Below are 22,979 nucleotides of genomic sequence, written 5' to 3'. Positions count from 1 at the left end.
AAAACTGAAACACCGAGTCAAGCTGTCAATTATCTAGGGCAGGCGTCCCCAAACTATGGCCCGCGCATGCGGCCCCCTGAGGCCATTTATCTGCGCCCCCGCCGCACTTCAGGAAGGGGCACCTCTTTCACTGGTGGTCAGTGAGAGGAGCACAGTATGTGGCGGCCCTCCAACGGTCTGAGGGACAGTGAACTGGCCCCCTGTGTAAAAAGTTTGGGGACGCCTGATCTAGGGGAATACGTATAAGAGGAGGTACTTCCTAAAAACAAGTAAGAGTAAATATTCAACTGGAAGTTTAGGAATAAGATATCTGACTGGTACTTTGGGAAGACACTTTTCTGGAGTTAAAGAGTTACCTGCCCCTTTTTTTTTTTTTTTTTTTTGAGACACAGTTTCACTCGCTGGTCTCAAACACCTGGCCTCAAATGATCTGCCCACCTCAGCCTCCCAAAGTGCTGGGTGTTTACAGGTGCGAGCTACTATGCCTGGCCGGATTACCTCAATTCTTATTCTCTTCCAACTAAGAGTCTGAGCCACATGTAATGTATTCGGTGCCAACACTCTGCCCCCTACCACCCAGCACCTTGTCCAAGACCAATTCTGGGTTATGCCTAAGGAACACTACCCTAGTTTAGGACTATCACCACTTGATCAGATTCCATGACTATGTGATATTTTAATTGCTTTTCTATTTTGTACTGTACCAAAGTTGGAGAGTTCCAGAGGGCACTAACAGTCACTTATATCTAATGTGAATTATAACTATCTAGAAAAGTTACATTCTACTTTGAGTCTGATTCAACTCTCTATCCACTCCAAACTAAAATCATTTGAATAATATTTACACTACAAATAGAAAAATGCCAAATCAGTCCCAAATAAATCAGTTTCTTAAACCTTTTATTCATATTAGTTAGATCTGCTTCACTTTAGTATTTATATTTAACCAATTTCCCTCACAGAGTTTAAAATCTTAAAAATACCTTAAAAACTGACCTGAAAAGAATGCGGAATAGCTGCCTCAGATACATGTAATCTGGGGCTTCCTCAAAGCGTAGCCCACGACAATAGTTTAAGTACATGGCAAATTCTGCAGGAAACCCCTATAGGTTCAAGGGTTAAAACAAAGTTAAAAACAAACATTTCAAGATACCAAAAAAAAAAAAAAACACACACACACATTTAAGTACAAGCAAAAAGACGTTTTTGGGTGGGATATTTTACCACTTCATAGGAAGCTATGAGAGCTAAAATAATAATGATTTGGTCTCCTCATAAATTTATAATTTCATGACCCTATCCACCCTATTATGTACAACATTGGTAGAAAAAATACATATGCTTTTCTCATACAGTGCTCTTCCTAAACAGTACTATGTTTTTCTGTTTTTTTTTTTTTTAACACGGGGTTTCACAATGTTGGTCAGGCTGGTCTTGCCCTCCCGACCTCAGGTGATCCACCCACCTTGGCCTCCAAAGTGCTTGGAATACAGGCGTGAGCCACCACGCCCGGCCTACTATGTTCTTAAATAACTTACATAGCTCACTTGTTAAAATTTGTCATTTTATCAGTCCCACCCCCCACCCTTTTTTTAAGACAGGGTCTCCATCTGTCTCCCAGGCTGGAGTGCACAGGTATAATCTCAGCCCACTCCAACCTCCACCTCCCAGGCTTCAACCGATCCTCCAATCTCAGCTTCCTGAGTAGCTGGGACTACAGGCACAAGCCACCACACCCAGCTAATTTTTAATATTTTTTGGTAGAGACAGGTTTTGTCATGTTGCCAAGGATGATCTCAAATTCCCAAGCTCAAGTGATCTTCCTGCTTTGGCCTCCTCAGTCTCTCACACTGCTGGGATTACAGGCATGAGCCACCATGCCCGGCCTTCAAAAGCTTCTGAATGGTTGGTTGCATGGTATTGTACCTAATATATACATCATTAACTTGCTCCTTATAATTGAACATTTAGATGTAATACTGCTAAGTATATCCATAGGTATAGACTTTTTCGATTTAGTTTCTTAGGAAAGATTCTCAACAATGTATAAACATTTTTAAGGCTCTAGATATTGGTCACCAAAAGGATTTTCCCCAATCAGCAATGTGGAAATACAAAATATGACAACAGCACAAACCTCTCTATCTCCTCTCCTAGAGTAAGTGCCAATGTGGAAACTGGTAAAGTTAAAGGAAGCAGTCTCTTCCTACAACCTTATGATTTTGAATAATTTCTCACTTCCTGTAGTTAAGCAGGACAGAACAAAAATACTTGCAACATTTTTTACTGATTGCACTGATATAAATTGGGTGACCACTTGAAACATGCATATGTTAAAAGGTGTACAATAATACGCATTATACATCTAAAACTCTTAACATTTACGGTCTGTGTTAATGGGAAACAGCATGACAACGAAACTGAAAAGAATCTCATAACTTTAAAATTACTATTTTAACTCTCACTGATTTCTTCCCTCAACTATTTTTTTGTATACTGCTTTGTACTTAAGTTCAGGTATACAATTCTTTTCTTATCTGAAATACCTTCTTTTTATGGAAGAGATATGGTTATTCATCATAACACAAATTTCTTCCTTTTTTTTTTTTTTTTTTTAAGATGGAGCCTTGCTCTGTTGTCAGGCTGGAGTGCAGTGGCATGATCTTGGCTCACTGCCACCTCCACCTCCTGGGTTCAAGCAATTCTCCTGCCTCAGCCTCCCAAGTAGCTGGGACTACAGGTGCGCACCACCATGCTTGGCTAATTTTTTGTATTTTTAGTAGAGATGGAGTTTCACCATGTTATCCAGGATGGTCTCGATCTTTCTACCTTGTGTTCCACCAGCCTCGGCCTCCCAAAGTGCTGGGATTACAGGTGTGAGCCACTGCATCTGGCCATCCCTCTCTATTCTTAAACTCAATTGCCTTTCTATGAAGTTGAAAATTTCAGGAAAAAATGAGTGTGATTCAAACTGTCTTCTGTATTTCTGTATTGTTGGACAACTGATATTTTGGATTGCTCCAATCTGCCTGTATGTTTCCCTGTTCCTTAATGTACTAATCATTGATAATCTTTCTTTTCAAGCACTAGTTTAGGATAAGGAGAATATTTCATACTTTTTCTTATAGATTAATGAGGTTGTATTGAAAATGTTTACCTGCCCTGTTTATTTTCCCTAATTTTCAACAGATTAGAGAGCCCTAACGAACCAGAAACATAAAACACTTAATCTACTTAAACCATTTGTTGAGACAGGGTCTTTACTCTGTCACCCAAGTTGGATTGCAGTGGTGCAATTTTGGCTCACTGCAGCCTCGACCTCTTGGGCTCAAGCTGTCCTCCTGTCCCAGCATCCCCAAGAAGCTGGGATTACAGGCATGCATCACCATATCAGGCTAATTTTTGTATTTTTTGTAGTGATTGCATTTTACCATCTTGTCTAGACTGGTCTCAAACTCCTGGGCTCAAGCGATCCACCCACCTCGGTCTATCAAACTGGACTACAGGTGTAAGCCAGTGTGCCCAGCAAAAACACTTATTTAAAAAGACCCCTATGATAAATTTAAAATGGTGAATAGCTACCTACTGGATGTTACAAGTTCCAGGACTAGCCAATAAAATTTTCCTTTTTCTTCTTGGATTATTCATTCATATATTCACTCATATGAGACAGAGAGTCTTACTCTGTCACCCAGGCTGGAGTGCAGCAGTGCAACTTCAGATCATTGCAAAGCCAAGACCGCACCACTGCAAGTGGCACCTCCTGGGCTCAAGTGATCCTCTGCCTCAGCCTCCTGAGTAGCTGGGACCACAGACGTGCATCATTACACCCAACTAACCTTTGGGTTTTTGGTATATAAGGGATTTCACCATGTTGCCCAGGCTAGACTCGAACTTCTGGGCGTAAGCAATCTGCCCGCCTCGGCCTCCTCAAGTACTGGGATTGCAGGCATGAGCCACGGTGCCCAGACAGGACATTTATCTATTAAGGCAGAAAAGGGGTCTCCCTATGTTGCCCAGGCTAGTCTTGAACTCCTGGGCTGAAGTGACCCTACTGCCTTGGCCTCCCAAAGTGCTGGGATTACAGGCTTCATTGTGCCTGGCTTCATTTATGGTTTTTAAAATATTCATCATGCATATTTACCTTACATAAAACTTCAACAGGAGTGGACATCTTCTTTTCACTAATCTTTTCATATTTTTGTTTCTTTGTTGCAGCCTGTGGAAAAGAATTAAATCAAAAAGATATACTAAGTGCTACTGAGAAGAACCTTAGTAGTTTAATGCACAAGACATGTAAACATATACCTGTGAGACTCTCAAGAGAAATTTTAACCCAGAATTTAAAAAATCAAAGTACAATACATCTAAAAAAAGTTTTTCCCAAACTTCTGATGTAAGTTTCTTCTTTAAGAACATAATTTTAGGGGGCAGGGCCGAGGCCACTGGCGCAGTAGTGGTGGCAGAGTTACCTGGCCAGCCTTGGGACTGGTCACTGGCCAGCAACCATCCAGTAGCCTCAACCACTGCCTCTTAAATAAAGAAACAACATAATTTTAGCTACAGGGAAAGGGTGAGTCTAAAAGGGATATATGAATATCATATATTCATATGAGTATCTCAGATTTAAGTAAAAATGGCTGGGGCCATAATTGAAAAGCATTCTTTCTCTCTCTCTCTCTCTCTCTCTCTCCATATACATATGTATATATACATACAAATACACACACACAGATATTTATATATACATATATATTTTTTAAGGAGATGAGGTCTCAGTATGTTGCCCAGGTTGGAGTGCAGTAGCCATTCATAGTCTCAGCAGTAATTTCCTGTGGCCTCCAACTCCTGGCCTCAAGTAATCCTGACTCAGCCTCTCAAGTAGTTGGGACTACAGGTGTGCATCGTCATACCCAGCTGAAAAGCATTTTCTTTTTTTATCTTTTTTTGAGACAAGATCTCCCTCTGTTGCCCAGGCTGCAGTGCAGTGGCTCAATTATAGCATGCTGTATGCTCTAACTCCTGGGCTCAAAGCAATCCTCCTGACTCAGCCTCCTAAGTAGCTGGAACTAGAGGCATGTGACACTACACCCTGCCGAGTTTTTTTTTTTTTTTTTTTAAGTAGAGGCGAGTCTTGCCACATTGACCGGCTGATCTTGAACTACTGGACTCAAGTGATCTGCCCACCTGGGCCTCCCAAAGTGTTGAAGATTACAGGCATGAGCCAATATGCTCAACCTGAAAAGCATGTTCTTAACCCATGTTCAACAAAAAAGGCAAAGGCATCAGATTAATATAAATAATTTGTTCATCATTTAGGGACATTAATACATGGAGTTAATTGTATATGTCACAATGTTTTTCAAAGTAAAAATACTCTTATTGGGCCAGGCGCAGTGGCTCAAGCCTGTAATCCCAGCACTTTGGGAGGCCGAGGCGGGCGGATCACGAGGTCAAGAGGTCGAGACCATCCTGGTCAACATGGTGAAACCCCGTCTCTACTAAAAAATACAAAAAATTAGCTGGGCATGGTGGCGCGTGCCTGTAATCCCAGCTACTCAGGAGGCTGAGACAGGAGAATTGCCTGAACCCAGGAGGCGGAGGTTGCGGTGAGCCGAGATCGCGCCATTGCACTCCAGCCTGGGTAGCAAGAGTGAAACTCCATCTCAAAAAAAAAAAAAAAAAATACTCTTATTGGATAAAGCTACCTAGCCAAGGACCAAGCACTATAGCTCACAGCCACTCAATAAATACAGGTCTTTCTTCAAAGAACTGCAAAGGTATCAAAATAGCCATTAAATTTAGGACATACCAGCAGTGGTGGCTCATATCTGTTATCCTAGTACTTTGGGATGCTGAGGCAGGAGAATCACTTGAGCCCAAGAGTTGGAGACCAGTTTGGGCAACATAGTGAAGCACCATCTCTACAAAAAAAAATTTTTAACTTAGGTGGGCATGGTGGCATGTTCTTGTAGTCCCAGCTACTTGGGAGGCTGAGGTTGGAGGACTGCTTGAGCCCAGGAGGTGGAGGCTGCAGTTAGCCACAAGTGTGTCACTGCACTCCAGCCTGGACAACAGAGCGAGACCATTCCCCCATCCCCCCAACCCAAAAATTAGAACACAGTGATTATTAACACACACTCACAAAAGCAATGGTGAAACTCCTAGGTAACAGAAACAAAATGTTACCATACGCATTGCATAAATGACAAGTATTGCTGGAGAAACAGATTTTGCTGTACATAAAAACATACATTTTCAACATAATGGCAACACATCAAAATGAGAAAGTCTCCACCTTTCTTAGTCCATGCCCACTTCCATCTAGACAGAGCTAACGGCTACCAGTGGGTACCAGCTTACTGTTCTCTCAGAGGATATTGTTTTTCAGCTGAACTAAGTTCTTACTAAAATGATCTGGTTTCAGTTTCCCAAATAAAAGGTATAAAGCAAATTAAGGTTAATTCTTTATTATCTCAGAAAAATCTCAGATTTAAAAAGGAAAGTAAATCTTATCTTCTCCAATACATATTTTTATTCTAAAAAAGAAAGAGAAAAATCTGATAATGTGAGTCTGATTTACCTTTAGACCTTGCCATGGCAGGCTGGTTCTATTAAAATACATCAAAACATATCCTAATGATTCCATGTCATCTCGGCGACTAGAAAAGAGAACGTAATTTTATGAACTGGAACTGTTATTATTAAAAACATGTGAAAGAAAGCCAAGCACCCAGAAGACATGTTCCCAAATGCGGAGGGAACACAATTTGGTGTCTTATGCAAGAAGCTACTTATTTAAGGTGATTTTTAAAAGTTCACGTGTTACCTCTAAACAAAACTTTTCTCATGGAATCCAAAATCAGACAAACAACTGTCTTACAACTTAATTTTATTTATTTTTTTTACTCTTCACACACACAAAAAAAACCTTGAAGATAACAATTTAATTTTAAAAGAACAAAAAGATTTAGCTAAACAGTTCTCTAGAGAAATTAGCTCAATGAACCAAGCAGGACAACATTTCTAAATTTTGCAGAAACTCATTACGATAACTTAGGAGGCTGGGCTCGGTGGCTCACGCCTGTAATCCCAGCACTTTGGGAGGCTGAGGCGGGTAGATCACCGGAGGTCAGAAATTCAAAACCAGCCTGACCAACATGGAGAAACCCTATCTCTACAAAAAAAAAAAAAAAAAAAAAAAAAAAAAAAAAAAACAGAAACTAGCCGGGCATGGTAGCAAATGTCTGTAATCCCAGCTACTCAGGAGAATCACTTGAACCCGGGAGGTGGAGGCTGTGGTGAGTCGAGGTCTCGCGATAGCACTCCAGCCTGGGCAACAAGAGCAAAACTCCATCTCAAAAAAAAAAAAAAAAAAAAAAAAGTGCTGAAAAGGAGTTTACAACTTAAAACTAATGAAACATCTGAACATCTGTATCAATGTATTCACACATATATATCTATATACACATACATACAAATATATAGATAGATAGGTTCAAGGATAGGTAATTCTTTGGCATATAGGAAAAGTGACATTACAGTTTAACCTAGAGTATTCAGTTATTCATGGATATCTTAAGCTTGAAATCATTTGCATGAGGTTCTTAAACCTGGACGCATATCATTGTTTTTTCCAATTAATTCTATGTTTGTTTTAAGGAATGAAACATGATTGTAAAAGATGAGCTTGAAAACTCTAGATCTCATATGAAGAAACAGAAAGAGAGCAGAGACTGAAATTTTCTTACTTTAAACTAGACCCTATTAATTGACATATGTGAGTGAAGTATAACAGAAGATTTCTATTAACCCCCTTTTGGTTTATTAGGACACTAATAACATATTTTCAGCTGCAAAAAGAAATGTCAACATTGCATTTAGCCTTCTAACTTTCAAACAAGCAGTATTTTCCCCTCAAGAAAAAACCTTCAACAACAAGAAAAAACAAAAATACCTCATCTAACTGGCTTCTCAACACTGGCTAAAGCAGCAGGTAAAATGATTAATAAGCATCCTTCAAATCTTCAGCCAAGAAACATGCTTAGACATTGTAAGAAGCTAATTAAAATATTTCAAGAACCCCTCGATGGCTTCTGCTATGGCTATGATAAGCACATTCCATTTTCTAACTTACCTCTGCTCAATACCAAGATGTGCATTGATGCTAGCATATCGGGCAGTACCAGTGAGGTTTTTATCTTCTCTGTATGGTATGTGTTGCCTTGTCCTGTTGTCTCTGTACTTTTTGGCCAAACCAAAATCAATAAGGAATAACTTTAAAAGAGAAATACAGAAACATTAGGTTTCCAACCTTGTTCAATTAAACTGCTTCATATTCATTAAGTGGAATCTATACTATGCACTCAAATACATCAAAATAAAGTATCCCAAGTATTACTAGAACAGATAACGAACACACTTAACACCACCTCCCATAAGCTTTTACTAGTCTTCATCATTAAATCAAATTTTTTAAAAGTCTAGTAGTTTATTCTTGTCGTTTGCAAATCTCACAGGCTCATTTCTTTACATACACAGGAGCCTGTCTTTATAAAGTAAGTAGAGAAATGTATACATGCCTGACAGCAGAAGTGACAAGTGAGCTACTTGTCATAATGACACCTGATAGTCTGTTGCTATCGATAAACAAACATGAGGTTTCAAAATCTAGATATAAGGGCCAAGAGCAATGGCTCATGCCTATAATCCCAGCACTTTGGGAGGCTGAGGCGGGCGGATCACTTGAGGTCAGGAGTTCAAGACCATCCTGGCCAACATGGCAAAATCCCATCTCTACTAAAATTATAAAAATAGCTGGGGGTGGTGGCAGGCACCTGTAGTCCTAGCTACTCAGGAGGCTAAGGTAGGCGAATTGCTTGAACACAGGAGGCAGAGGTTACAGTAAGCCAAGACTGTGCCATTGTACTCCAGCCTGGGAGACAATGAAAACTCCATCTCAAAACAAAAAAACACCAAAAACCAAAAAACCACAAAAAAAAAAACCCACAAAAAAACAGATATAGGCTATCACAACTTCTCCCTCCTACAATGGCCAACAGAATGCTTGTTGTCTACCCTGAAAGTCTTAATATTGCCAGTGAAACCAAGACTTTTTATTAATAAAAAATGCTACTTAGCACTGACACTATACACATGTGTCAGGCTAAACTTCTGGACAATTTAACAAGCTGATATAAAAAACCCCCCAAAAAGCACTTAGCATTTAAATCAGGGTGGCTTACAATTAGTACTTTAAGTGAGCTAACTAAAAACAAAACTAGTGTTAGAACAAAATAACATTCAGTGTTATTTTGTCTATATGGTACTCGGGGAATAAAGTATTCATTTCTTTCTTTCTTTCTTTCTTTTTTTTTTTTTGCAGCATGAAAACCTGAATAAAGGGTATTCATTTATAATGTAGCTAATTGTTCTATATAATTCAAGTTTACACTCCAGAACTTAAGCCTTTTATACGTAACTATTTTTGTGAGGGGAAAAAAACCCTCCAAAACATATTCATTTTACCTATCATATGAAGAGAAATAATCTTTACTTAACATTTTGGCTTTTGTCATAAAATCACCTATTATGCTATATTTTAATAATAGTTAATCTACAAATATTATTATTATTATTTTTTTTTTGAGATGGAGTTTCGCTCTTGTTACCCAGGCTGGAGTGCAATGGCGCGATCTCGGCTCACCGCAACCTCCGCCTCCTGGGTTCAGGCAATTCTCCTGCCTCAGCCTCCTGAGTAGCTGGGATTACAGGCACGCGCCACCATGCCCAGCTAACTTTTTGTATTTTTAGTAGAGACGGGGTTTCACCTTGTTGACCAGGATGGTCTCGATCTCTTGACCTCGTGATCCACCCGCCTCGGCCTCCCAAAGTGCTGGGATTACAGGCTTGAGCCACCGCGCCCGGCATCTACAAATATTATTAAGCTGGGCAGGTGTATGTTCCCTTAAACTATATAGACCTAGTCTATTGTTCTCTAGTTATTCCTGCATTTTGTAATTCTTCTCTCCATTAGGCTATTGGGTCCCTTTTGCCATTTTATAATTTGTAATGTGCAGGAAAACTCAATCACCTAATCTGCAGATTTCATGTCAATAAATAAATAAGTAAATAAATAAATAAAGCAAGTTACTGATTTAGGTTATAAAGATCTGACCAAGTACCTCTCTTAGGAGCATGAGTAACACCTACTTCAGCCAAGCATTATAACCTATTCTCAATTATACTCTGAACAATAAGACACTGCCATTTGAGCTTCAGTCAACATGTCGACAACGAGATACTTATTTTTACTTAGTTTACGATAAAAGAATGAAGACTAAATTATTAGTAAATGTTACTAGATGATGAAAACTCTCCAAGTAATAAGATTAAACTCCCTTCCTAAGCATCAAATAATTATAAGAAAATTAGTGTTGTAAAACACTAAGAAATAAAGTTCATACTTTAAGTTTCTCTTGATATGAAAACCAGCTCAATACACAAATATTAAAATGAGCAAAATACATTTATTAAGCAAAACAAAAGTGATGATTAAGTTCCGCAGATTCATAGTGAAAACAAAACATGGGGAAAATAAACACAAAAGGACATTCAGCTTCATGGTATTTTAAAAATATCTCTGAGAAATACATAGACTTTGAATGAAGAGTGATTAGTACATAGAATTTCCTCTAGTGCACATTTTCTAGAATTGCTTCCTTTGGTACTTTTAAATGAAGGACAAAAGGGAAGAGCTCTGACATAAGTATATCTAACAGTTTCATTCATGTCTAAAACTACATTCAATAGCTTCATTTGTGACTCAATAACCAGATACTTTCTCACAACCAAAAGACTGCTTTATAAAAATTCAGTGTTCACTGGAGATTCTTTCCTCCCACAACGCTAAAGGAGGAAACCTTGTTTATCAAGAAACTATAAATATATAAACACTATCTTCTTAAATATCTCAATCTTTAATATAAAAACAAAAATTTTAAAAGCAAATAATTTTTTTTTTTTTTTGAGACAGAGTTTCGCTCTTGTTACCCAGGCTGGAGTGCAATGGCGCGATCTCGGCTCACGGCAACCTCCACCTCCTGGGTTCAGGCAATTCTCCTGCCTCAGCCTCCTGAGTAGCTGGGATTACAGGCACGCGCCACCATGCCCAGCTAATTTTTTGTATTTTTAGTAGAGACGGGGTTTCACCATGTTGACCAGGATGGTCTCGATCTCTTGACCTTGTGATCCACCCACCTCGGCCTCCCAAAGTGCTGGGATTACAGGCTTGAGCCACCGCGCCCGGCCTAAAAGCAAATAATTTTAAATGTTCTCCTTTTACAAAAACTGAAAATATGTCAGGAAAAAAATTTTACTACTGAACAAAGATAGCCTATTCTCAGCAAACAACTGAATAGGAAACTACTTAAAATTAAAAAAGGAAATAAAACTCTTGGTAGTTCATTACCTTTGGGTACCTATCAAGCTTCTTTAGTAGCTCTCTCTGTATGCTTTGCAGTTTAAAACTAATAAATATAGGCTGGGTGAGGAGCTCAACACCTATAATCCCAGCTCTCTGGGAGGTCTAGTCGGGCCTAGTCTGTCACGAAGTCAGACGTTCAAGACCAGCCTGGCCAAATATAGGGAAACCCCATCTCTACTAAAAATACAAAAAAATTAGCCGATTGGGGTGGTGTGAGCCTGTAATCCCAGCTACTCAGAAGGCTGAGGCAGGAGAATTGCTTGAACTGAGGAGGTGGAGGTTGCAGTGAGCCGAGATGGCACCACTACACTCCAACCTGGGTGACAGAGCAAGACTCCGTCTCAAAAATAAAATAAAAAACTAATAAATATAAACATATAATGGAAGCGTTTACATGAAACCACATCATGCCAAGGATACAACCAAAAAGCTATAAATATGTTAAGGCAGAATCAAATGAGGAAAAGTCAGTATCAAATAAGCATAAGATAATATATTTGTATTATAGGCTTTTATGTGCAAAGACACAGGTACTTCTTCAGTGGGTCAAGCTCCTTTTCTGTTGCTTTTTACTAATTGCATGTTAAATAATGCAGCCTATTCTCCAAAGGCACACAGAAATGAGTTGATAAATAGGGGATAATTTGGCCGCAGTAGCTCATGTCTGTAATCCCAGTACTTTGGCGAGTGGACCACTTGAGGTCAGGAGTTCAACACCAGCCTAGCCAACATGGTAAAATCCCGTCTCCACTAAAAATATAAAAATTAGCTGGGCATGGCGGTGCATGCCTGTAATCCCAGCTACTCAAGAGGCTGTCAGGAGAACTGCCCGAACCTGGAAGGTGGAAGTTGCAGTGAGCCGAGATCTCACCATTGCATGGTGCACTCCAGCCTGGGCGACAGAGTGAAACTCCTTCTCAAAAAAAAAGGTGGGGGAAGGGGGATAATTCCATTGAATAGAGGCACATTTTCTTCAAAATCACTGTTGCTAATTTTAGTGTTTAGTGCTTGCAGCATTTTTTTTCCTAACTAGGGGTCCTAATTCCCCTTGCCCTTCCAAAATATTCACAACGTCACTTCACTAAAAACGTAGCTAACCTGCGTGTACAAAATCTAAACAATTTAATATAACTTTCTATGTAAATTATTAAATGATGCTACAAAATGTAAGCAAAATATGTGAATGGGTAAGTAAAAATGAGGCATTATAAAACTAGTTTTGAAAATTATATTCTTATAATATACCTAATTATCTACCATCTACTCTCTTTCCCCCAACCCTTATCTAGTCACAACACTTGGTACTCCTTTGCCTGAATAAAAATAACTTTGAAGTTCTGAAATCTTTTGTAATAGCTTGAGGTGGTTCCTGGAATAAAGCTGGGCAGTATGGAAAAGGATTAAATGATTATTCAGATGATACATGTGGATAATTAAGGTATTATAAAGTATGTTTTTTGATTACTCATGCCAATACCTCCTTTTCACTGTATACTAAACTGAATGATTAAGATTCATTTGCTCAGGAGCATGAAAATTTATATACCTAAATTTTGTGATAAAAAAGGTATTTAACTTCAACAAAAGCATAAGAAAATATGAAGAGTTCTTGCACATTTAGAAAATTAGTAGGGTGTTTATTCAGCCTGCCAAAAACTAAATTTATTTCAATGTATTACTAATGGTAATCTACCATATAGCTTGATAAGTGCTTAAGCTATGTTATTGTTATATTGTTAGGAATGCAGTATCTTCTAGTTCCAGAGCATATAATGCTCTGTAAATATCCATTTGCTAGAAGTTGAGAATACAGACTGAGGAAGTAAGTTCTAGAAACACTAGATCTGAAATCTGATCTACACTTACCTGAATTTCCTTAGGGAAGGGGAAGAGAAGTGAGGTAGAATATATTCATTATATAGCACTGATGAACTGAATTTAAATATATTTCGTGCATTAAGTTGTGTAACTCCAAATACATTTTTAAAATCTAACAATCTATCTCAAGTTCACTATTAGGTAAACAATTTCAGTACTAGACCAACATCATTTCCTCATATGTATGTTAGAGATCTAAACATATCCTATTGTCATTTAGCTTTTTTCTAAACTTTACAAGTTTTAAGCAAAAGCCACAAAGAAATATCTTAGTAATGTTATGTTTGCCAAGTATGTCTGAATAATGCCAACGTAAGAGGTGCTTGAGCAAGATCTACATTCTCCAGAATTAAAACAAAACAAAAATCATCAAAATAAAACAATAAAAAAGAAAAGCACATGAATTTGGGATTGAGGTTGGAATAGGAGACAGTTTCAGACCTGGTTTAATCCTGAGAAAGATGGGTCCTGAGAAGTACTAACAGTCATGCTTCTTTTCCTCTTCCCCACTGGAGATTCTAAACACTAAACAGACAATAGAGGGTGGCAGTGCATCAAACAGTATTGCTTACATTGCAACAATGGCCGGCGCAGACAGGCAACACCGAGGCATTAGAGAAAGAACAGGGTAGCCAAATGCCATCCTTCTTCCACCAAGCACTGTAGCTTCTCAGTTTTCCAAATAAGAATCACATACTCGAGAACATTTGAATTCTGGAAATTACTCAGGATTTTAATGCCACTATTTTGTGTCACTGCCTGAAACAGGGATAGCAATGGTGACATTTGGCTCTTTAATTTTTTTAATTAAAAATGGGGAATTTAGATCTGTAATCTTTGGTACCACAATCTGCCCTTCCCCCCCAAAAAAAGATTGTGCGGGGGAAAAAAATCTTCAGTAAGGAAGAGGTAGAAGGCATTTAGTCACCTTAAAATTTATTTTCGTAAGCATGCAGGGCTGATTACAGGAAGAGATGAGCAAATTCACTAAGATTGGAGTGGCCACTCCTAAATATCAAATTCAGAACAATTTTCCAAATAAGAAATTCAACTTCAAAAATTGTCCTCAAAAGCCCCCCAAAACCTTTTTTTCCCCGTGAATAGAAAACTACTGGAACAAGCTGACCAAAGAATCCAGTCTGATACAACTGGTATTTTTCAAACTACAATACAGAAAACACTAAAAATCAACTACATAAACAAAAACGAATCTAAAAATGTTCAAGAGCAACATTTAGTATTTGAATCTTAGTTGAGTAAAACACTTTGGTTCTACCCCAGGGCCTCTCTAAAACGGTGTTAAACAGCAAACACCTCCACAAAATTCTTTCAATATCTACAAGGAGAAAAGGAGACCTAAACCTCCTAAAAAGGTTTTTACCACTAGGAAACTTAGGCTTCCTTAAGACAACTATGTGATTAACAAGCTATTCTTAAGGGGGTTGTAGCGGGGAAGGCAAAGTGATATCTAGGTCATCATTTAAATTTAAGGCAAAAACGATGTACTGCAATATCAATGATGCAGAACAGAAATCACAAGGTGATAATGGTTTTTTAGGGGTAAGAAAAAGGGAAGGAGAGAGCTGGGAAATGGCCAAGAAGATTGGAGTCAAACGGACAAAACAAGATCAGTAATTTTTTTTTTTTTCAATTGAATTACCAGGCTTTACAATAACAGTTAAAAACCTGGAAACTTGAGAGAAAAGCTATAAAATATTTTTTAATGCAATTTGGGAATGACAAGTTATGTGTATATTTAAATACCCTTCATTATTTAAAGCTCAACAAATAAAAAATTAATTTCCTAAAACCTGGTCAGACCAACATCAGTATCTCACATTAACAAATAACACCAATTCTAACGGTAATGGCTCCCAGTTGGCATTCATACAGGCAAACAAAGGTAAACATTTATAGCTAGACCTAAAAACACCAAACATTCCCTAACAGTTTAGTAAAACAAATGGGCACCTTCCTTTCAAAAACAAAACAAAAAACTACAAAAAACAAAAAAGCCCCCAAGTTGTCCTGAAGTTGACAATTTCTATCAGATAGATCATCAGATCACAACATGCTTAGTGCATTGCCAATGCTGCCTGTCTGCCCGAGCTCAACATAGAATCGATAAAAGAAAGCAATTCACTCAATAAGACTAATTATTACAGAAAAAAAAGGTCAACACAATTAGTTCTAACTGCAATCATGCGTCACTAGCTAAAACCCAATCACCCCATAAGTTGAACCACTCTCAGAGACCCCAAATGAACACTAGTTTTATTGTATGAATGTTCATTTCACTTGTCTATATTTTCCTTTAAAGGGAGAAGGAGTGAAGAACTCACCCAACTTGGCACCCAAGTAAAAAACTGTCAACGACTTTTGAAGCAGGCCCAAAAGTTATCCTTTTAAATACACAAATTCAAGGACTGAAGAATTCTCATTATCAACCATGCTCAGTCAGCAACTGCTAACACCATGGTAACAGATAAGTCAGTGTTCCCACACTGGCACAAGCACATATATTTTAAAAACCCACACTTCAGAGCCAAAGGTTAAAATCTGGTTTTTAGCATTCAGGAAGAAAAGAATATGGGTTTCTTTTTGCTATTTTTGTGAATGAAAAATAGATGCAACTGTTCAATAGTTAAATAACTTAGACAACTACAGTTCATTATACAGCCCTTAGAATTTTACATTTCCATATAGGTAACTAACCTCGGTTGGGTAAGTTGAAGAGAATTTATTTCAAGTTACTAAGTTAATGGAGTTAGCTGATTATATTTACAGCACAATCTTTTAAAGCAACTGTCAAGAGCAAATTCAACTTACTATGGCTTTTTAAAGATTGAAAAATGTACCAAAGCAATTCTTGTCACAACTTTACTCTTTGTTCTTTCATGCAAAGAGCATTTGACTAACCTTATTACAGTGACGCCCAATACCCATTAGGAAGTTATCTGGTTTAATGTCTCTGTGTATAAAATTCTTTGTATGCACATATTCAATTCTACTGATCATCTGAAAAAAAGGAAGGGAGAGATAATTAAGTTAAGTAGTAAATGAAAATCAACATATTATTTCTTAAGTATTACAGTATCTCAATTATTTAGAGTTCACAAAGAGTGTTAGAAAAAATGAAATGGAAAGGACAACTAAGGTCTCCATTTATTTCTACGTTAATGGATATCTAAGCATATACCTGTTACGTCCTTTGGCTTTACCTTCTAGTATTAATGATTAAAACCATGACAGGGTCTAACCCCACAGGAAGACTTGGTGTTTGTGATTTTCAAATAATCAACGGAATACCTTTGGAATTGTATCAGTTGCTACAATAAAGGAAATTAAGAAAGCTTTCCATACTCAATCCTAGGCCTTCTAAAGTAACCTGTTAAAATGGCCTGGTATTTCCATGCTGTAAGATATACATACACACAGACACACACAAGTACTTGGGAGTGAGGGATGTTGGTAGACTGGCAGGTAAAGCTATAAGCAGTTGTTATAATTCTTATATAATCCCATTCAAAAGTTAAATATCAAACAAAACATTCTAAAAAGATTTCCTTACTCAATTTCCTGGAAATAATGCAAAGTCAAATGCTATAACTCAAATATTTCTTTTTAATGGCTACAGATAGTCTATGGTAGAGATGTTAAGTCTTCCCCAACTCACAGTATTCTCAGTTTTCCATTTTTTCCTATTATAAATAATGCTATTAATAGACATATATCTTTACCTACTAGTGTTTTTATTTCTATGGGCTTCGAATCCCCTACAATTATGGGGAGTTGCTGGGTTGAAAGGTGTATTTTTCATTTTGGTAGATAATATCACACTGCCTTCCACAATAGACTGTAACAATTTGGATTTACTCTTCTTTTTTTGAGAAAGGGTCTCGCTCTGTCACCTAGGCTGGAGTGCAGTCAAGGGACCATGACTCACGGTTGCCTCAACCTTCCAGACTCCAGAGATCTTCCCATTTCACCCTCTGGAGTAACTGAGACTACAGGTGCATGCCATCACACTCAACCTAATTTTTTGCGTCAGCTAATTTTTAATTTTTAGTAGAGACAAGATGTTGTTACGTTGCCCGGCTTCTCTTGAACTCCTGTGATCTTCCTGCCTTAAACTTCCAAAGCGGTAGGATTACAGGCATGAGCCACCATGCCTGGTCTGGATTTAGGGGTAGATTTTTTGTTTTTGTTTTTGTTTTGAGACAGAGTCTTACTCTGCTGTCCAGGCTATCTCGGCTCACTGCAACTTCTGTCTCCTGGGTTCAAGCGATTCTCCTGCCTCAGCCTCCCGGGCACTTGGGATTACAGGTAACCGCCACCACGCCCAGGTAGTTTTTTTTGTATTTTTAGTAGAGATGGGGTTCTACCATGTTGGTCAGGCTGGTCCCAAACTCCTGGCCTAAAGTGATTCACCCACCCTGGCCTCCCAAAGTGCTGGGATTTCAGGTGTGAACCACTGAGCGCAGTTCCTTCTATGAGGACTTACTTTTCCATGTACTGTCAAGCTACACTCTGCCTATTTTTCTTTCAGCTTATCTTCTTGTTAACTTTTAGGAGTTCTCATCAGACAACAAACAACCTTTTATCATTATGTAAATAGATTTAAATATTTTTTATTTTAACTGTTTATGGCATATCTTGTATACAATAGAAGTTTTTGTTTTTGTTTTGAGACAGGGTCTCACTTTGTCACCCAGGCTGGAGCGCAGTGGCAAAATCATAGCTCATGGCAGCCTCAACCTCCGGGGCTCAAGTATCCTCTCAGCTCAGTCCCCTAAGAAGCTGGGGCTAGAAACGTGCCTGGCTAATTTTTCTGTATTTTGTGGAGAGGAAGGTACTATTATGTTGCCTAGGCTGGTCTTGAACTCCCAGGCTCAAGTGATCCTTCCGATTCGGCCTCGCAAAGTGCTGGGATTACGGCGTGAGCCACCACACCCAGCCTCTATCTTTTCTGTAAGACACTTACTTAGAAGTTGTATTTTTAAATATATTCCATATCCAAAGACTGCCAATATTATCTTTCTATCCATATGTTCTTGCTCTTCTCAGTAGTATGTGTTAGGATCCTATTTTTTATTTGTCCCCATTTCCCCCAGAGCTTTTATTATCATGAATCACAGATTCTAAATTGTACTCTTCTACCTTGACAAATGTCTTCTGAAGCCAAACCAGTAATCTCTGCCTTAATCAACTTAGACCTGTTACCTATCATCTACAGAGCAAGACTTAGGTGTTAACCACCTTAACTGAAAGCTTTCTGGTATCTCCCTCCCTCAGAATCACATTTTTTCACATCTGTTACCCGTGTACCCAACAGAGATGCTACAACTCTACAACAAAGATGGAACATCTTATTTTTCCATTTTTCTCTACTAGACTCTAAGTTTCTTTCTAGAGGGAAGAGACTAATTCTTACTTTTTGCCACCCCAAACCCCAATGCTAAGTCCAATGGTAGGCTCTCAATACATGTTCAATGTATAAATACGTACATGTTACTGAACATACAAAATATAAGCCACAATTATTTTATTAGGATTCACTCAAATACATTAGTTTAAACACATTAAAGGCTGTTTTCTTTTTGAAGACAGAATCTGGTTCTATCCCCCAGGTTGGAGTGCAGTGGTGCAATCCCAGCTCACTGCGACCTCTACCTCCTGGGTTCAAGCAATTCTCATGCTTCAGCCTCCTGAGTAGCTGGGATTACCAGCATTGAGTCATCACACCCAGCTAATTTTTGTATTTTTAGTAGAGATGGGGTTTTACCATATTGGCTAGGTTGCTCTCAAACTACTGACCTCAGATGATCCACCCACCTTGGCCTCTCAGAGTGCTGAGTGAGACTACAGGCATGAGCCACCAAGCCCGGTCCATATTAAAGGCTGTTAACTTAAAGGAGATGGGGGTCTTGCTCCATTGCTCAGGCTGGTGTGCAGTGGCATTATTATAGCTCACTGTAGCCTGAACTACTGGACTCAAGAGATCCTCCTGTCTCAGTCTCCCAAAGTGCCAGGATTACAGGTGTGAGCCAGTGTGCCAGGCCACTTTTAACCTTTTAATGCTTGAGTTTTTTCTGCCACAAATTGATGACAATTTGCTCACATTTGCTTGAGCCACTTAGTACTTTTTAGGTTAAGAAGCTTGGGAACTATCAGGTGCTGATTACAGAAAATGAGCACTAATTTCTAACCCTTTGAATTACAAAGTTTTTTCATTGATCAATAATAGTTGTTTATATATTTATGGGGTATGTGTGATATTTTAATACATATATACAATGTGTAATAATCATTATCAGGGTGACTAGGATATCCATTACTTCAAAGATTTATATTTTGTTTTGGAGAACATTGCATTCTACTCTTCTAGCTATTTTGAAATAAACGATAAGCTATTGTTAACTATAATTTCCCTACCATACTATGAAATACTAGAACTTATTCCTCCTTACTGTATTTTTGTGCCCAATAATGTACTTCTCTTCATCCCTCTGAATTTACAAACTTACTAAAATTCCACCTCAAATACCAATTCTATTTATCTTATTTTATGACATTGAATCTATATTTTTAAATATCATTCTCTTCACAGTATTTTTCTAAGCACACTGAATTTAACCTGAAGCATTTCCAACACCCTGCCCTTAAAGGTAATAAATACTGATCAAAAATTACAAATTTCTTCATATTTACCAATTATTATCTTAATGTATTATCTTTTCCCTTAAGGTTTGCTCCTTATTCTATCTTTCTCATTTCTTTTTTTTGAGACAGAGTTTTGCTCTTGTTGCCCAGGCTGGAGTGCAATGGCACGATCTCGGCTCACCACAACCTCCGCCTCCTGGGTTTAGGCAATTCTCCTGCCTCAGCCTCCTGAGTAGATGGGATTACAGGCAAGTGCCTCCATGCCCAGCTAATTTTTGTATTTTTAGTAGAGACAGGGTTTCACCATGTTGACCAGGATGGTCTCGATCTCTTGACCTCGTGATCCACCCACCTCAGCCTCCCAAAGTGCTGGGATTATAGGCGTGAGCCACCGCGCCTGGCCCTATCTTTCTCATTTCTTAAGATCAAATAGCCGGGCACGATGGCTCACGCCTGTAATCCTAGCACTTTGGGAGGCCAAGTTGGATGGATCACCTGAGGTCAGGAGTTCAAGACCAGCCTGGCCATCATGGAGAAATTCCATCTTTGGGGGGGGGGGAAAGATCAAATATCCAAACTTTGGCTGTAAAAACCATTTAATCTAACCTACAGCCAATGCATCAATCTAATTCATGACATCTTCAAAATTTCCTGGGTCTTAAGAAATGGCTGAGAATCCACTACTCCAGGTAGCATCTATTTGGTCAAAAAAAATTATTCCTTAAATTACTTCAGGACCTTTTTATTCTCAAAAATGTAGCTTTTCTAAGAGCCCCACACATAATACATAATATTCAATTTGCTTAATTGAACCAAAATATCAATATACATTTATCTACAAATATATGCATACATACACTCTGAACTCTTTCTCTAAACAAAATCTTACAAGGATAACATGCTATATTTGACACTAAAACTTCATCTCAAGGAGCAGATTGAAAAAAAAAAACTACTAGTCTACAGATGAGTAAGAAACCAAAATAATTCCAGTTTTTGTTTTATACCCATATGAAAATATCTACAAGTCATATTATTATCTTTGCCTATGCTAAGGCTAAATAGTGATGCATAGGATTTTAATACTCTGATTTATGAACGACGAAATTCCAGTCAACAGTACTATTCTCGGTTTACATTCTAATCAAAATTTCACATACCTGGTCAGCTAACATAAGTACAGTTTTCATTGTGAACCTTCTTGAACAGAAATTGAAGAGGTCTTCAAGGCTAGGTCCCAGAAGATCCATGACTAGTACATTGTAGTCTTTTTCCTGACCATACCACCTAACGAAACAAAAGAAGAAAGAGTATTACAGAAAGCTATCACTTAATATCACCAAGTTTCAAAAAAATCATCAATCAACCCTAAGAATAAGATAGTTTTCCTTCTCTGACCAGATATTACTTAAGGCAAATGTTAAATCAGTATTAAAACCAAAGTATGAATTCTTCTAGAAAATGCAAAGATAATTATATAGATGTGCTACTCTGCCTCTTTTTTTTTTTTTTTTTTTTGAGACGGAGTTTCACTATTGTTACCCAGGCTGGAGTGCAATGGCGCGATCTCGGCTCACCGCAACCTCCACCTCCTGGGTTCAGGCAATTCTCCTGCCTCAGCCTCCTGAGTAGCTGGGATTACAGGCACGTGCCACCATGCCCAGCTAATTTTTTTGTATTTTTAGCAGAGACGGGGTTTCACCATGTTGACCAGGATGGTCTCGATCTCTTGACCTCGTGATCCACCTGCCTCGGCCTCCCAAAGTGCTGGGATTACAGGCTTGAGCCACCGCGCCCTGCCACTCTGCCTCTTTTTTAAGAAAATAGTCTATTCTAACTAGTGGTCTTGGCACCCATTAACTCTTTATGGCATCTACCAAAACTGCAGAAATGACAGGCACAGTACCTAAGAAAGGGGGTGGGGGGAAGCCTCATATCAGTTTGCTTTAATTTCAGACCTATTCAGCTAGATCTCGTAGTCAGGTACAATAAATATCCTCCCTAGCGCCGGGCGTGGTGGCTCAAGCCTGTAATCCCAGCACTTTGGGAGGCTGAGGCGGGTGGATCACAAGGTCAAGAGATTGAGACCATCCTGGTCAACATGGTGAAACCCTGTCTCTACTAAAAATACAAAAAATTAGCTGGGCATGGTGGTACGTGCCTGTAATCCCAGCTACTCAGGAGGCTGAGGCAGGAGAATTGCCTGAACCCAGGGGGCGGAGGCTGCGGTGAGCCGAGATCATGCCATTGCACTCCAGCCTGGGTAACAAGAGCGAAACTACGTCTCAAAAAAAAAAAAAATATATCCTCCCTAGAATCTTATGTTGCCAGTAACAGATCCTAAGAGGATTATAAGCTCGAAAAGTTCAGTTCCTTCCTACGGCTTTTGCTTCAGTTGTCCTTGAGAATTACTTCCCAAACCTGACAAATGGATAACTGCGAAGCACACAAAATCAAATCCATTTCTACATTCTCTTTGCAAAAAAAGATGTTAACCTAGTAAGGAAAGAGTGTCTGCTTAACCTTCTAGAGGTCTTCCCCACCAGCTAAAAAACAAACGTGGCAACATGACAGCAGAAGAGCCAGTTTTTTATTTTTTTTTTTGTTTGTTTTGAGACAGAGTCTCTCACTCTGTCCCCCAGGCTAGAGTGCAGTGATGCCATCTTCAGTCACTGCAACCTCTGCCTCCTGGGTTCAAGCAATTCTCATGCCTCAGCCTCCCAAGTAGCTTGGATTATAGGCCTCTGTCACCATACCCGGCTAATTTTTGTATTTTTAGTAGAGACGGGATTTTGTCATGTTGGCCAGGCTGGTCTCAAACTCCCAACTGCAGGTGATCCTCCTGCCTCGGCCTCCCAAAGTGCTGGGATTACAGGCATGAGCCATGGCACCCAGCCAAAACAGCCTGTTTTGTCTGTATTGAACCTAAAACAGCGTACCAAAGCTGTTGTTA

General features: G+C 38.8%; 1 protein-coding gene across 5 annotated transcripts in view; it reads right to left on the bottom strand.

Annotated features, from left to right (window-relative positions):
* CSNK1A1 (casein kinase 1 alpha 1) overlaps window positions 1-22,979 on the bottom strand; it is a 62,025-nt gene that overhangs the window by 11,127 nt on the left and 27,919 nt on the right. For 4 of the 5 annotated variants that reach the window (XR_012512132.1, XM_039471392.2, XM_039471388.2 and 1 more), the window contains exons 3-9: window positions 21,187-21,313; window positions 16,283-16,381; window positions 13,805-13,888; window positions 8,138-8,277; window positions 6,584-6,662; window positions 4,145-4,219; window positions 997-1,103 (exon numbers count right to left, since the gene is read on the bottom strand). Coding sequence is in view for 4 of the 5 variants with exons in the window: in XM_039471392.2 (XP_039327326.1) it covers window positions 997-1,103; window positions 4,145-4,219; window positions 6,584-6,662; window positions 8,138-8,277; window positions 13,805-13,888; window positions 16,283-16,381; window positions 21,187-21,313 (711 nt within the window). In the remaining variant the exon portion in view is untranslated. The remainder of the gene's footprint in view (window positions 1-996; window positions 1,104-4,144; window positions 4,220-6,583; window positions 6,663-8,137; window positions 8,278-13,804; window positions 13,889-16,282; window positions 16,382-21,186; window positions 21,314-22,979) is intronic. The other variant, XM_010344529.3, reaches the window with a different exon arrangement.

The sequence above is a fragment of the Saimiri boliviensis genome, chromosome 1 (genome assembly GCF_048565385.1).
Source record: "Saimiri boliviensis isolate mSaiBol1 chromosome 1, mSaiBol1.pri, whole genome shotgun sequence".
Lineage (NCBI taxonomy): Eukaryota > Metazoa > Chordata > Mammalia > Primates > Cebidae > Saimiri > Saimiri boliviensis.
This window is presented reverse-complemented; position numbering and strand designations above follow the sequence as displayed.